We start from the raw sequence: 14,056 nt of genomic DNA on the forward strand, positions 1-14,056 counted from the left end.
TGAAAATCATACCGTAACAGACTTTCTTTCTCTCCACCTAAAATCACTCTAAAGACTTGTCAGTAATTTAATTGCAAACATATGATGACTTAATGCAAAAAAGTCCTATGTAAATGAACAAGGTAATTGCAAACTGTATAAAAGAACAAGATAGTAATATGGAACACCAGAATCTTTTAGCATCCAGCTGTTCTCTTACATCAGCCCCTCCCCCAAACCTCCTACTCATGTTTTTTTTTATCTCAATGACTGTGGTACCACTGTGTACCCAGATACTCAAGCCAGAAACCTGGAGGTCTTTTTGTGATCTCTGTTTGAATTACTCAGCAGCTTACTAGCCAATGTCCCAGACTCCAGTCTTGCTCTGCTCTGGCCTCCTCTCCAGACTGCAATCACACAGACATTTCTAACAGCTGTTGCCCTCATCCCACAGTCCCAAATCCTTACTTAGTTCCATCACCCTCTATGAGTAGACCTGACTCCCTCTCGAGCCTCACACCCTGCATACCCTCTGAGCTTTCTGCACCTCTGCCTCCCGAAGTTGCTTTCATTTCTTTGAGTAGTGTGTTCTCTGTTGCCTGTGGACCTCAGCATATGTTACGCCCTTCACTTAGAACTCTCTTTATTTCTCCTTTTCTTGGCTGCCGCTTCATTCTTATGGTTTTAACTTCAATACTGTTTCCCTGGGAAAGCATCCTTGGCTCACCCGCAGGGGTCATGCTCCTGCTGTGTCCTTCCATCACTTCCTGCAGCTTCCTCTCCCTTGGTGCTCGACGTATTTCATAGTAATTTTTTTGTGTGGTAGTCTTGCTCCCAGTGTTACAATGTCAGGAATATATTTCTCTTTCCATTATATCCCTAGTGGCTGGAAGATAGGAGGGTTTCAATAAATGTTGAATAAATCAACAGCTTGGGTCTGATGGAAGGGAGAAAACTAAGTGCAGGATGTATGTGCAAGAAAGGAAGGGGGTGGAAAAAAGATTCAAAAGCAGTGAAAGGTGGGGTCTTTAAGGACAGCTAGACACTTGAGGCCAGGTGGGAGAAACCATAGCACCTGTCAGAGAAGAGCAGGGAGGAGTGGGTAGAGGATACCTAAATAATATCATTTGCTAGTGAAAGAAGAGAGGGGATGCAAACTGAACAGTCAAAGCAGGTTTATTGCTGAACCTGAGAGGGACCCTCTGTCTCTGCCAGCAGAACAAAGGAAAAAGAGGGTCTCTAACAGGCCAAGAGGCTTTTTTTTGGCCAGGGTTTTGGCGGACTCTTTGAGGGGAGGGGTCAGGGGAAAAAGTGGACTTGTGGCTTGCTGATGCGTCCTCTGGAGGATGCTTATAGCCTAGGTAAGACGACACCTAGGTCTCTCTGTGATGGTGGCTGGGCTTATTCAAAAGGCGGTACTCAGGTGTGGATTGTATCAGCTAGTCTGACCACTTTAATTGTGTGTGTTTGCTCATTTGTGTTGGTAGCCAGCTGAAATGAGAAAAACCCAATTGTTTAGGGTGATTGCTGGAGCAACTTGTAGAAAGCGAGGAAGGTGTTCTCATTCTAGAGAGTACTGGGCAGCCACTGTGGAGTTTTTAAACGAGAGAATCTGTATGCAGAACTAAGAAAGATAGTTAAGTGGTTCAGACTTAAGTTATATCTTAAATCATACTGAGAGATTTGGATATGGATAAAGGATAAACTCTTGGAAAGTGAGAGAAATATAAATTCAGTTGAAAAAGCTTAGAAAATCGAGATTACCAATGGTTGGGAGTTTGGAAGTGAAGTGCAATCAAATGCTGAGTAGCTGAGAGGCCACTTGCTGGTGAAGGGCAGTGGCTGGAGCAGGAACTCTCTTGGACGAGGGGAGTGTTGTTTGGAATGGCTCCAGGACATACAATTTGAAAAACATCAATCTAGTTATTGAAAGAGGACAAATTACAATTGAAGCATGCTAATTAAAGTGCTTTAGTGAGCTACATTTTAAAAATGCTTATTATAGAAAATATACCTAAAGATAACCAGTGATGTTACTATCTTGCTCTTGTTTTCTGTTTTCTAGGCTTATTTTTCTACATAGTTAAGATCATGCCACATGAATAGTTTTTTTAAAAAATCTACTTTTGTTTATTTAATATTATAGTGCATTTTCCCATGTTCTTAAAAACGTGTTGTTACCATTATTTTACATGATTACAGGTTTTTTGTATCTGTCACTTGCAAGTACTATAACTTGTCTGTTTCCCAGTTATTAATTTACCTTTTTTCTGATTTTTTTTTCTTAATAATGCAAGGCTAAACAGTGAACTTTGTGCTTAATGCTATTCACTTTGAACTATTTCCTTTAGCCTAGTTCAGTGGTTCTCAAAATTGAGTGTGTCAGAATCACTTTGAAGACATGTTAGCCACAGAGTGCTGGACCTCACCCCAAGACTGTTCTGATTGAATAGGACTGAGGAGACCTGAAAACTGGCCTTTTAACAAGTTCCCAGGTGACACTGGTGCTGCTGATATGGGGGCTACACTTCGAGAATGACTGGCTGTATTATTGACAGTGAAAATTCAGTGTTTGAGGTTAAGTTTCTCAGTCAGAAGGAGCGATTGTGATCTTGACTGAAACTGAGTTCATGTACGAACCTGTATCAGGGAAGCTGAGCTTAAGGATTGTATCACAGCATCTCAGCATTGAGAATTTGTGCAATTTGTGAATATGGGAGTGTTGATTGGCGCAGAGTTCTGTGCTGGGTATTGGGAACTAAGGATATTGTGATGAATAAAACAGCTCCCTTTTGGTTGTTTTACAATTTGTTTGTGAGATAAATATAACTCAGAAGTGCCAGAAGAAAGGTGTAAGCAAAGGGCTTCAGAATTCAGAGGGAGGCCAGGTCATGTTTGGTTGACATGTTGAAAAGCAGGAGACCAAGAAGTAGAAGGTCCAAGAAGAGTTAGGCTATTTTTACAAAGTCTCAAAAGTATGATATCATTAAAACTTGGGGTGCTCAGCCAGACAGGCCCAAGTTCAAATTCCAGTTTTGTGCTACATTGACTTTGTGATGTTACTCTCCCAGAGTCTGTTTCTTCATCTGTAAGATGGGCTAATATCCCAGGGATGTTTGTGGAGATAATATCAGAAAACACCCAGAAATGGTTTTTGTAAATAGTTTGTAAAATACTCTTGTAAAAAACAAACACCCAAAATTGTTGAATAAACAGCATCCTTCTTGCAGGTTTTTCATTGGCTCTGCTAAGCACTATAATTAGTAAGGACGAATCACCAGCAGCCATCCATTGGCATAAAGGTTGGTTGATGCCTTCTGAAACAGCTTTCCTCTGGATTAAACTGAAAAGGAAATTTTGTTAGCAGAAAATGGGTGAAACCCCTTAAGTGTGAAGTTTGCTGCCACTTCATTTAATGTTGTTAGAACCTTGAATGAACTTTGAAATTTACTTTCATCAGATGGTGGCATGCTTACCCCTGCTTTCTTCAGGTTTGCTTGCACCTTATGTAGCAGTGAGGCATTTTTCTTTGACACTATATAAACTGTCCCTTCCCACTCTCTGTCTCTGCTCCGCTATCTTGCTTTAATGGCCATAGCACTGGCATATTATAAATTTTCTTGTGCATTGTCTGTCTCCCACATTAAAATGGGTGCTGTATTGCATTAAGCAAGGACTTCATTCTGTTTAATGCTGTATCTGAATACTTAAAAACTAGTGCCTGGCACATAGCAGTATATGAATGGACCAATTGAGGGTATTTAGGGGAAGTGGAAGGGGAAAAGTATTGGGTGGATTCTGCCTTTAAAAAATGGTTTTGTGAGCATATTTAACCTTAGTAGCAATATGCTTTTATTTTAAGCTCCTGTTGCTATATTCTGAGGACATTCTAAGTCCAGTGGAATGATTTTGAATAGCATAGCTTCTGCAGTGGTATTTGTTGAGAGAAAAGGAAAGCATCAGCTGAAGTATTTTTAGAGTTTTTACAGACATTAAGTTGCCAAAATTGTCTTTCAAAAATCCATCTGATTTTGGATGAGGCAGCAGTGTTGCTGTTGATGAAAAGTGACTTAGAAGAGTAGCATACACTATTACATCATAGTGTTTACTCTTGCTCTACCAAATAAAAACTCTTTGTGGTTGATCTTTGGGGTAGTGAGTCTTTGCTTTTATTGGGTGCTAAGTCAGTCTGGTAACATAATTAAATTTTTTTTCCTTAGGGCTTTGTTTGGTTTTACTATTCTGCTTCCCGGTGTGCAGTGGATCGATAATCTGCCCCATCTGTTGAGGGCAGCAATGATAAGGATATTACCACTTTATTGTTCTTTAGTTTAGAATATGTGATTTTTCTGTAAAAGACTTACTTTGTTACTTTTGGTTTGCTCAGGCCATTAATGTATTTGTTACTCTTTCTTACTACACATCAACTGATAATTGTTTGTGAGATAAATATAACTCAGAAGTGCCAGAAGAAAGGTGTAAGCAAAGGGCTTCAGAATTCAGAGGGAGGCCAGGTCATGTTTGGTTGACATGGGCTGGCAATGGGCAGGTTGGCAATGGGCAGGTTGAGTTGGCCACCTTGCTTTTAGACATTCTAAATACAAGCCAGAAATGCCTTTAATTTAGAAATTAGCTCATTGCATAATATAATTCTCTTTGAGATACCAAAATTATTCATATCTAATAAGAACATGGACTCATGTTCCGATTTCCCTAATTGTTGCAAATATCTTTCCACAATTGATTTGACCTAGAATCTAAAAAATTTCACACATTGGCTTGCTTGCTGTATTTATTGTCTATTATGTCTCTTTCCCTCCCTTCTTTCCTATGCCATTTATTTCCTGAAGAAATTGGGTCATTTGTTCTTAGGAATTCTAACATTCTGGGTGTGGCTGATTGTTTCCCAATGTTGTTATTTAACTTGGTAACCTCTAAACCCTTTATGTCCTAATTTAGATCTGATTAGACTGTTCAATCTGTTTTTATTTTTGTGGGATTTTTTTTTTTTTTTTTGGTAAGAAGAATTCATGGGTTAGTACACATGGTGTGGGGGGATCATGGGGAAGACAGTGTAGAACAGAGAAGACAAGTATTGACTGTGGCATCTTACTACACTGATGGACAGTGATTGCAGTGGGGCATGGGGGGACTCAATAATATGGGTGAATGTAGTAACCACATTGTTTTTCATGTGAAACCTTCATGAGAGTATATATCGATACCTTAATTAAAAAAAAGAGTAATTCATAGGTCAGGTTGGCATTTCATAATGAGTTACATCAGGAAGAGTTTATTGTCTGACTCATTTTAGTGATACTATAATTGATTGGTAGGTGTAGGTGTTAATAACATTTTTCCCTTTATTTCAGAAAAGCTTGATTCTTTGCTTTCAGACTACGATATCCTCTCTTTATCCAATATCCAACAGCACTCGGTAAGAAAAAGGGATCTACAGGCCTCAACACATTTAGAAACACTACTAACTTTTTCAGCCTTGAAAAGGTAATTTGAATTATTCATAGAATAATGTTGATAAACTGGGGGACTTGGTGTGATAAAGGAGAAAAATAAGGGTGCTACTGAAATTTCACTTAGGGAGTTACATTTTAAAGATTTGTAATTTATGTAATTACAGTCTGTCATGATTCCTGTATATAGTGTATTGCTTATTCTAAAATTTATACTGATGAGTGTTAAGAAAAAGTCAATGGCTATTCCAAAAGCATTAATGATGATACTGCATTTGCGGAATTCTAATAAAGAATTTAAATTAATTTAATTATTATAATACCTTAAATTTTTTGTCCTACTTTAGAACTATCAACCATTTACTGAGTACTAATTTTATTTTATACATGAAGACACTGAGGTTTAACGGTAAAGAATTTGTTCAGGACCCCACAGCCTGGTAGTGAGCCAGGTCTAGAATTTCGTGTTCTTTCTACATTTTCTTTTACATAATAGCATGAATTGATAGATGTAGTCTATTTGGGTAGTAATCTTAGTATCTCTTATGTTTTGTAGGTGTAAGTCTTGTTAGATAATTGCAGGCCACTTTCCAATTCTTTATAAAGAGCTTTACTAAAAAGAAAAAAAACAGAATATAAATGGGCTGAATTATTCTTTTATAGGATAAACCTTCAACAAATTTTTTGAAAATAAAAGAAATACATGCAAACTACAGAGAGAGTAAGAAGTTTTCACTTCTTAACAACTCAGTGCACTTCCCAGACTCAGAGCGGTATCCTGCCTAACATCCAAAAGATTTTAATGCATATTTTTGCATACAGATATGTACATATAGGCATACCTTGTTTTATTGTGTTTCTCAGGTATTGTGATTTTTACAAAGTAAAGATTTGTGGCAACCCTGCATTGAGCAAGTCTTTTGGCAACATTTTCCCAACAGCATTTGCTCACTTCATTTCTTTTGTCACGTTTTGGTAATTCTCAAAGTATTTCAGACTTTTTCATTATCGTTACATTTGTTATGGTGATCTGTGATCTTTGGTGTTACTATTGTAATTATTTTGGGGTGCCATGAACTGTGCCATGGTGAACAGATAAATGTGAATTCTGACTACTCCAGCAACTAGCCATTCTTCCATATCTTTTTTTTCCCCTCCCTCTCTTTGGGCTTCCCTATTCCTTGAGACACAACAATATTGAAATTAGGCCAAGTAACAACCCTATAATGGCCTGTAAGTGCTCAAGTGAAAGGAAGTCGCATTCTGTCACTTTAAGTTGAAAGCTTGGAATGATTAAACTTGATGAGGAAGGCATATCTAAAGCCGAGACAGGCCGAAAGTTAGGCCTATTGCTCAAAACAGCTGGGTTATAAATGCAAAAGAAAAGTTCTTGAAGGGTATTAAAATTGCTACTCCAGTGAACATGTGAATGATAGGGAAGCAAAACAGCCTTCTTGCTGACATGGAGAAAGTTTGAGTGCTCTGAATAGAAGATCAAACCAGCCACAACTTTCCCTTAAACTGAAGCCTAATCCAGAGCAAGGCCCTTACTCTGTTCCATTCTGTGAAGTCTGAGAGGTGAGGAAGCTGCAGAAGAAAAGTTTGAAGCTACAGAGGTTGGTTCATTAAGTGTACGAAAAGAAGCCGTCTTCGGATGTAACAAGGTGAAGGAGCAGGTGCTGGTAGAGGAGTTGCGGCAAGTTATCCGGGACATCTAGGTGAGAGAATTCATGATGGTGACACACTAACCAAGAGATTTTTAATGTAGACGGAGCAGCCTTATAATGGAAGAAGGTGCCCTGTAGGAGTTTGTTAGCTAGAAAGGAAAGTCAATGCCTGGCTTCAAAGGACAGTCTGACTCTCTTGTTAGGAGTTAAGGTACTGACTTTTAAGCTGAAGCCAGTTCTCATTTATCATTCTGAAAATCCTAGGAACCTTAAGAATTATGCTAAATCTACTCTGCCTGTGTTCTCTAAATGGAACAGCAAAGCCTGGAATGACAGCACATCTCTTTGCCGCATGATTTACTAAATATTTAAAGCCCACTGTTGAGACCTACTGGAGAGGAAAGAAAGATTCCTTTCAAAATATTACTGCTCATTGACAGTACACCTATTCACCCAAGAGCTCTGAGATGTACGACGACATTTATGTTTTCATGCCTGCTAACACACACCCATTTTGTAGACCATGGATCAATGAGTAATTTTGACTTTCAAGTCTTATTATTTAAGAAATATATTTCATAAGGCTATAGGTGCCATAGATAGTGATTCCCCTGATGAATCTGGGCAAAGTAAATTGAAAACCTAGTGGAAAGGATTCACCATTGTAGATGCCATTAAGAACATTTGTAATTCATGGGAAGGGGTCACAATATGAACATTAACAGGAGTTTGGAAGAAGTTGATTCTAACCCTTATGGATGACTTTGAGGGGTTTAAGATTCCATGGAGGAAGTCATTGCAGATGTGAAAATCACAAGAGAACTAGAATTAGAAGAAGTGGAGCCCAAAGATGTGACTGAATCACTATCTCATGAAAAAATTTTCATGGATGAGGTGCTTCTTGCAGATGAGAAACCTCCAAGTCTTTTCTTGAGATGGAATCTACCCCTGGTGAAGATACTGTGAAGATGGTTGAAATGGCAAAGTATTTAGAATGTTAGTGTAAACTTAGTTGATAAGGCAGTGGCAGAGACTGAAACTATTGACTCTAGTTTCGAAAGAAGCTCTGTGGGTGAAGTGTTCTCAAACAGCATCACATAATACAGAGAAATTCATGAAAAGAAGAGTCAGTCGATGTGACAGACTTCATTGTTGTCCTACTTTAAGAAATTGCAGTAGTCACCCCTACTTTTAGCAACCACTACCCTGATCAGCCTGCAACCATCAACATCAAGATAAGACCCCCCCCACCAGCAAAAAAGATTCCAGCTTGCCGAAAGCTCAGATGGTGATTAGTACTTTTTAGCAATAATGTTAAATTAAGGTATATACATTATTTTTTAGACATAATCCTGTTGCACACTTAGAAGACTACAATATACTGTAAACATAACTTTCATTTGCACTGGAAAACCAAAAAATTTAGTTGACTTTATTGCAAGGTCTGGAACCCATCCATAGTACAGTACCTTTGTGGTATGCCTGTGTGCAGGTGCTGTAGATAACATATATTTCATTTTTAACAGCTGCATAATTATTTCTATTGCATAGAACTGTAGCAGTTTATTTACTAGTACCCTACCTATGGATATCACTTAATCAAAATGATTTTTTTCTGTAACAATGTTCCAGTGAGTTTTGTTGTAAATATACCTTGTCTAGGTATTTTCATACATTCCTAAATACATTCCTAAAAGGAAAGTTACTAGGTCAAGGATATACATATTATAAATGTTTCTTTATATTGTTGTTTTTTCCTAAAGACGTTAGACCAGTTTATTCTTCTAGCAGTGGTATATGAGTTTACTAGTTTCCTATTATCCTTGCCAATACTGAGTTTTATTAACCTGTAAATTTTGTCCCTCTGAGAGAGGATGGTATCTTATAGTTGTTTTGATATTCATTTTGTGTGAACTTGAGCATCTTTTCATGTGTTTATGTCATTTGTTTTATTTTTCTGTGTCTGTCTTTTCATATACTTTTATCACTTTTCTATTGGTTTATAGAAATATTCTATTTCTATATATGTGATTTGTCCTTTTGGTTACTGAATTGTAGTAGTGTTTAGTATATTAAGGAAATTGGCTTGTTATGATATGTATTTCTGATACATTTTCCTACATGTTTTTAATTTTTCCTAGTTATTATCATCCTTAGATTATTTTTGAATAATTTATTTTTATTAGATATTACGTCAAAATATTACCATCCAGCTTTCAAACTTAAATTAGAGAGAGCAGTGATGATAATAATAGCAGCTATAGTTTATCAGGTGCTCATTTTGTATAATTTATTTCAGTAAGCACTTACCATGTATTATCTCTAATTCTCACTATGTACTGCATAGAAGTTTGTGTTATTTCCTTTTTGAAGTTCCCCCATCCCCTCCCCCACCCCCAAATTGAGGCTCAGAGAGGTTAGGTAACTTATCCAAAGTTCTCAGCTAGTAAATGGAAGATAAGGGACTTTAACACAAGTCTGACTCCAAAACTTATGTTATTTCTGTTACACTGGTAGGAGTTTGGTGAAGGGGTGGATATGTATAGTAGTAGGAAGTGAGTAGGAGCAAGAAAGGGAAAACTGTAAGCAGATACAAACTCAATGTTTAACTTTCTGGGTTTCTTTTAAAGTAAGATTTGAGGTGGCCTGCAGAATCCTTGTTAAAGGGGTAAATACTGCCATGGCCATACATACTTTTTTATGTTTCATATGTGATATTGATTCATTAAGAAATGTTAAACATTATTTATTCTCTCTGTGTAAGGAAGCAGAGAAATTTGTAATTTGTTTCAGAGTTTTGTCTTAAATGTTTAATGGGATGTATCCAAGAACGTATGAGAACTTTGTACTAGGTACTTTAAAATAGTTTATTTCATTTAAGCCTCAAAATCATTGTTAGTAGGTGGTATTATTTCTACTTGTAGATGAAAGTGCAGAGGTTAAGGCCAAGATCAGACACTGAATAGGTGATGGAAGTAGAGTTTAAGCCAGGTTTGTCTGACTCCAAAGCCTATACCCTTTCCTTTCTGTTGTACTGTGTTATTAAAGCTTAAAAGAAAAAAAATGGGACACCTGACATGATCAGTTTGTATAGGGCTCAACTTACTTGTGTGAAAGCCATTTGTTAGTTGATGGTGATGGTAAATGATTCATTTCCTGTTTTTTAGGTAGTAGTGGAAGGCAGAATAATTTAAACCAAGATCACAAAATTAAATTCGGCTATGACTATTAGCAATTGAATAAGCATGGAAACACTGAGAGATTGTATGATGAGTTAAAAAGAAATTTTTTGAAAAAAGAGAAAAAAAACTTTGAAATTTGCCTAGAGGTTATAATTGTTCTTTTTTATATATCAATAAACAGTATTATTCTTAAGTAATGAAAAAGTTAGAAATACTGTTTTAAGTTATTTTTTTTGATGAAATTAGATATTGGTTACTCTTTAAAATATCTCAAGTTACTTGAAGGGGGCTAGAACTGTTAAAGAAATGAAAGTGATACTTTTCCAGCTAAATGGACCATTAAAAGTAGATAGGAGATACAAACTTCCAGTTGTAAAGTAAGTCCTGGGGATGTAATGTACAACATGGTAACAATAATTAATAATATTGTATTGGATGTTTGAAAGTTGCTAAGAGAGTAGATCTTAAAAGTTCTCATCACAAGAAAAATATAACTATGCATGGTTACTGATGTTAACTAGACTTACTGTGGTGAACATAATTATAAGTCAGAAGATAAATGAAAATGCTTAAAGAATTCTGGAAGTAGATGCCCTCACATAATTTTGAGAGGATAAAGTAAAATATAAATTCTGACTGACATCCTGTTAGAGGTTTTATAGCTCTAAGGTGAGGATTAGAAACTTTGAAAACAGGAATTTTACCATCACTCAGTCCTTGTCTTTAATATAGGGCAGATTCTTAGTGTAGAAAATGAAAGAAGAGTGCAATTCTAGTGATTTTTCTGGAAAGAACATTAAGTAAAAGTAACATTGAGACTCTTAAAGGCTCTAAACTACATAATAAGGCATTTATAATGGGGATGCTTTTCAGAGTTCTCAGCATAACTGACAGGGTAAAAATCATAGCTGTGCATGTGTGGGAAGATACATTCTAAAATAGGAGAAAATGTTCCAAGATTTTCTGAAAAATATTCTATTGTCTCTCTTTACATATGACCATTAAAAAAACCACAAGCAAACTAAAATTACCTTGTTGTGCTCAAAAAGTTAAAAATATTTGTTGCCACGGAAACAGTCCCAGTCTAGATTCTTCTTTGAAGTTTATGCAGACCCATGGGGAAAAAAACACTTTATATTTTCAACACCACAGCTGACAAAATTTGTTCCTGTGCCTGAGATGAAAAACATACCTATTCTTTATCTTTGGAATTCATGGGCACATTGAAAGGGCTGTGGAAGTAATTGAAAAATTCTTACATCCCACACCCAGTTTTTAGGTCAGGACTGAAAACTCATAGAAAACAAAGGAGTACTAAGCCAACTAAGAACTAGAGTGTGTATTTTAATGTCTGTGTTGGATATATTGTACTTATTTTCCTTACTGTATTTGTGGATTAATTTTTTTTCCAGGTAAGTCCTCTTTAGGAAAGAGAAAAAAAAAGCATGGGTGCTTTTAAATACAGAAAGTAGCGCTTACTAATTTTGCACAGCAATAAGAGTAGCTTGATTGCTAAAGGCAGCGTAGTACAGGCTTTTGAAGTAAACCAAATTCAACTTCCAGTTTCACCATTTGCCAGCTGTGTAACCTTGAATATTTTAACTAACTTCCAAACCTCAATTTTTACTGTGTGAAGTGGAGATAACATATACAGAGCATCTTGCACTGAGTAGGTATTCAATAAATGATATGAAATGATACCATTCTTTAATAAATTTTTAGGATAAGCAGTATTCCAATTGAACTGTCCAGATGTGTGTGTTTCCTTATTTATTCTTCAGTCTCTAGGAAAGATCACTGTGTTAGTTCTTTGACTCTTTTTCCCCCAGTTCTACTTTCTTTTGGTCTGCCAAGTTCTAAAAATTAAAGACATTTTTCTTTACAGGAGATAACAATGCTCTAAGTTCTGAGTAAAACAATAGTTATAACTTGCATAGTGTTTATTAATGTCAAGTCTTCTGTCAGATTCTTAAGAAAGTTTAATTAAATGAAAATTAGGCTTCTGTTTTATGTGCTTAGAGTGAAAAACAGATGTATTCTTTCCTTAGGCATTTTAAATTATACCTGACGTCAAGTACTGAACGCTTTTCCCAGAATTTTAAAGTCGTGGTGGTAGATGGTAAAGATGAAAGCGAGTATGCCGTCAAATGGCAGGACTTCTTCAGTGGACATGTGGTTGGTTAGTATGGAGCGAGTTTGTTTGCCCGTGTGTCTGGGGTGTTAGCTATCCAGATATAACTTGATTGCATATTCTTTTATTGGGGGGAGGAGGAAAGAGTGTCCAAGAAGTGCTTTACTTTGTCTTATTTGAGCTCTAGCAATGTTAAGTTTGGAAGCAGAAACATTCAAACAGGAAGCATTGGGTATTTTCCAGCCTATCATACTAACTGGCTATTTTGATGATTAAAATGAATTTCCTCTTAAGTGTTAAGAATTGATTTTTTTTTAATCCATGGAAAGATTGTAGGCTTCCCTTATGAGATAAGAGATAAAATAATTTACTTTATGATCATTGTTATGTATTTACTTAGGAAAATAAACAAGCAATTGCAGTTTAAACTTTTTCTGAAATAAGTAAAAAGAAGTGACGTTTAAATCCCCAAATAGTATATATAGTTCAGGCCTGTACATACCAAATCATGCTTTCTGTCCTCTCAGTTATTTCTTACCTAAAAGTAGGTAGTTATTCCAGAAGAACATTGACACATTTATTTTGGTTTTATTCTATAGTATACTCTTGAGGCTTGAGGGAGAGAGGTTTTAAATGAGCTGATTGAGGCTACCCCTTAGGAGTGAGAATACCTAGCTGTTGCTGGGGCCTGTGTTGCTTGCTTGTAGATCTCTGTAGTGTGTAGGGAGATGCCACTCTGATGAAGGGCTTGGTTGGTTTTTATTGACAGTAGTACATAGTTAATTTTTTTATAGAAATATATTTTAATGATTAATTTTTTTTTCTCTTAAGGTGAGCCTGACTCTAGGGTTTTAGCCCATTTAGGAGATGATGATATTACAGTAAGAATCAACACAGATGGGACAGAATATAATATAGAGGTAAATCTACATGTGCATTTTTTTTTCAGGAGTATGTATCTCTGATTTTTGAAATGCTGTTTTCTCAGTTGTGTTAAGACAAAGGTCTTTAAATATTTTTTTTCTCGCCTATGCTTAATTTTTTTTTACCAAGAAAGTAGATGATATTTTTAAAGATAATATTTTTTCATGTCTAAGAAGCTGTCCTAAGATGCACCCTGTCTTTTCTAAGTACCATGATTGAGAGGAAGTCACATGTGGGGTGGGTGAAAACTTTCCCTTTGGATGTGGTTTTACTTTATTCTTTCCCTAATAATCCTACTATAAGTGTAAACATTCTCAGAGATGAAGGTGAAGTCTTATTTCTCTATTTCTCCCTTTCTCTTTAGATGCTCTGGAAATGCAAGACCAATAAAAGGTGATAGCCATAGTGTGAGAAGATAAAAGAGGAAACTGTAGGAGATACAGGCTCTGGCCGCTGTGCCATTGAAGTACTAGCAGTAGACAAACTAGCCACATTTGTGTAACACATGGCCCTGTGTCACATATTAGTCCAGAAAACAAAACGTTTGCCACAGCTTTGTGGATTAAAGTGTTTCTGTGTTCCTAGGAAAATGAGAATACTCAGAGTGGTAGTGGTATCACCAAACAGGGCACCTGTGGGAAAACCGTGAGGATGATCACATGAAAGTTTTGAGTACATTTGAGTGCTTATTAGGGGTAAGAC

At 36.4% G+C, this 14,056-nt stretch overlaps 1 protein-coding gene across 8 annotated transcripts in view; it reads left to right on the forward strand.

Moving 5' to 3' along the window:
* Positions 1–14,056, forward strand: part of ADAM17 (ADAM metallopeptidase domain 17) — a 50,817-nt gene that overhangs the window by 4,523 nt on the left and 32,238 nt on the right. For 2 of the 8 annotated variants that reach the window (XM_036881891.2, XM_036881893.2), the window contains exons 2-4: positions 5,352–5,484; positions 12,348–12,478; positions 13,262–13,350. The exons of 4 other annotated variants lie outside the window; for them this stretch is intronic. In XM_036881891.2, the coding sequence (XP_036737786.1) occupies positions 5,352–5,484; positions 12,348–12,478; positions 13,262–13,350 (353 nt within the window). The remainder of the gene's footprint in view (positions 1–5,351; positions 5,485–12,347; positions 12,479–13,261; positions 13,351–14,056) is intronic. 2 more of the 8 variants (XM_036881898.2, XM_036881894.2) reach the window with 2 other exon arrangements.

Source organism: Manis pentadactyla, chromosome 2 (genome assembly GCF_030020395.1).
Source record: "Manis pentadactyla isolate mManPen7 chromosome 2, mManPen7.hap1, whole genome shotgun sequence".
NCBI classification, from domain to species: Eukaryota; Metazoa; Chordata; class Mammalia; order Pholidota; family Manidae; genus Manis; species Manis pentadactyla.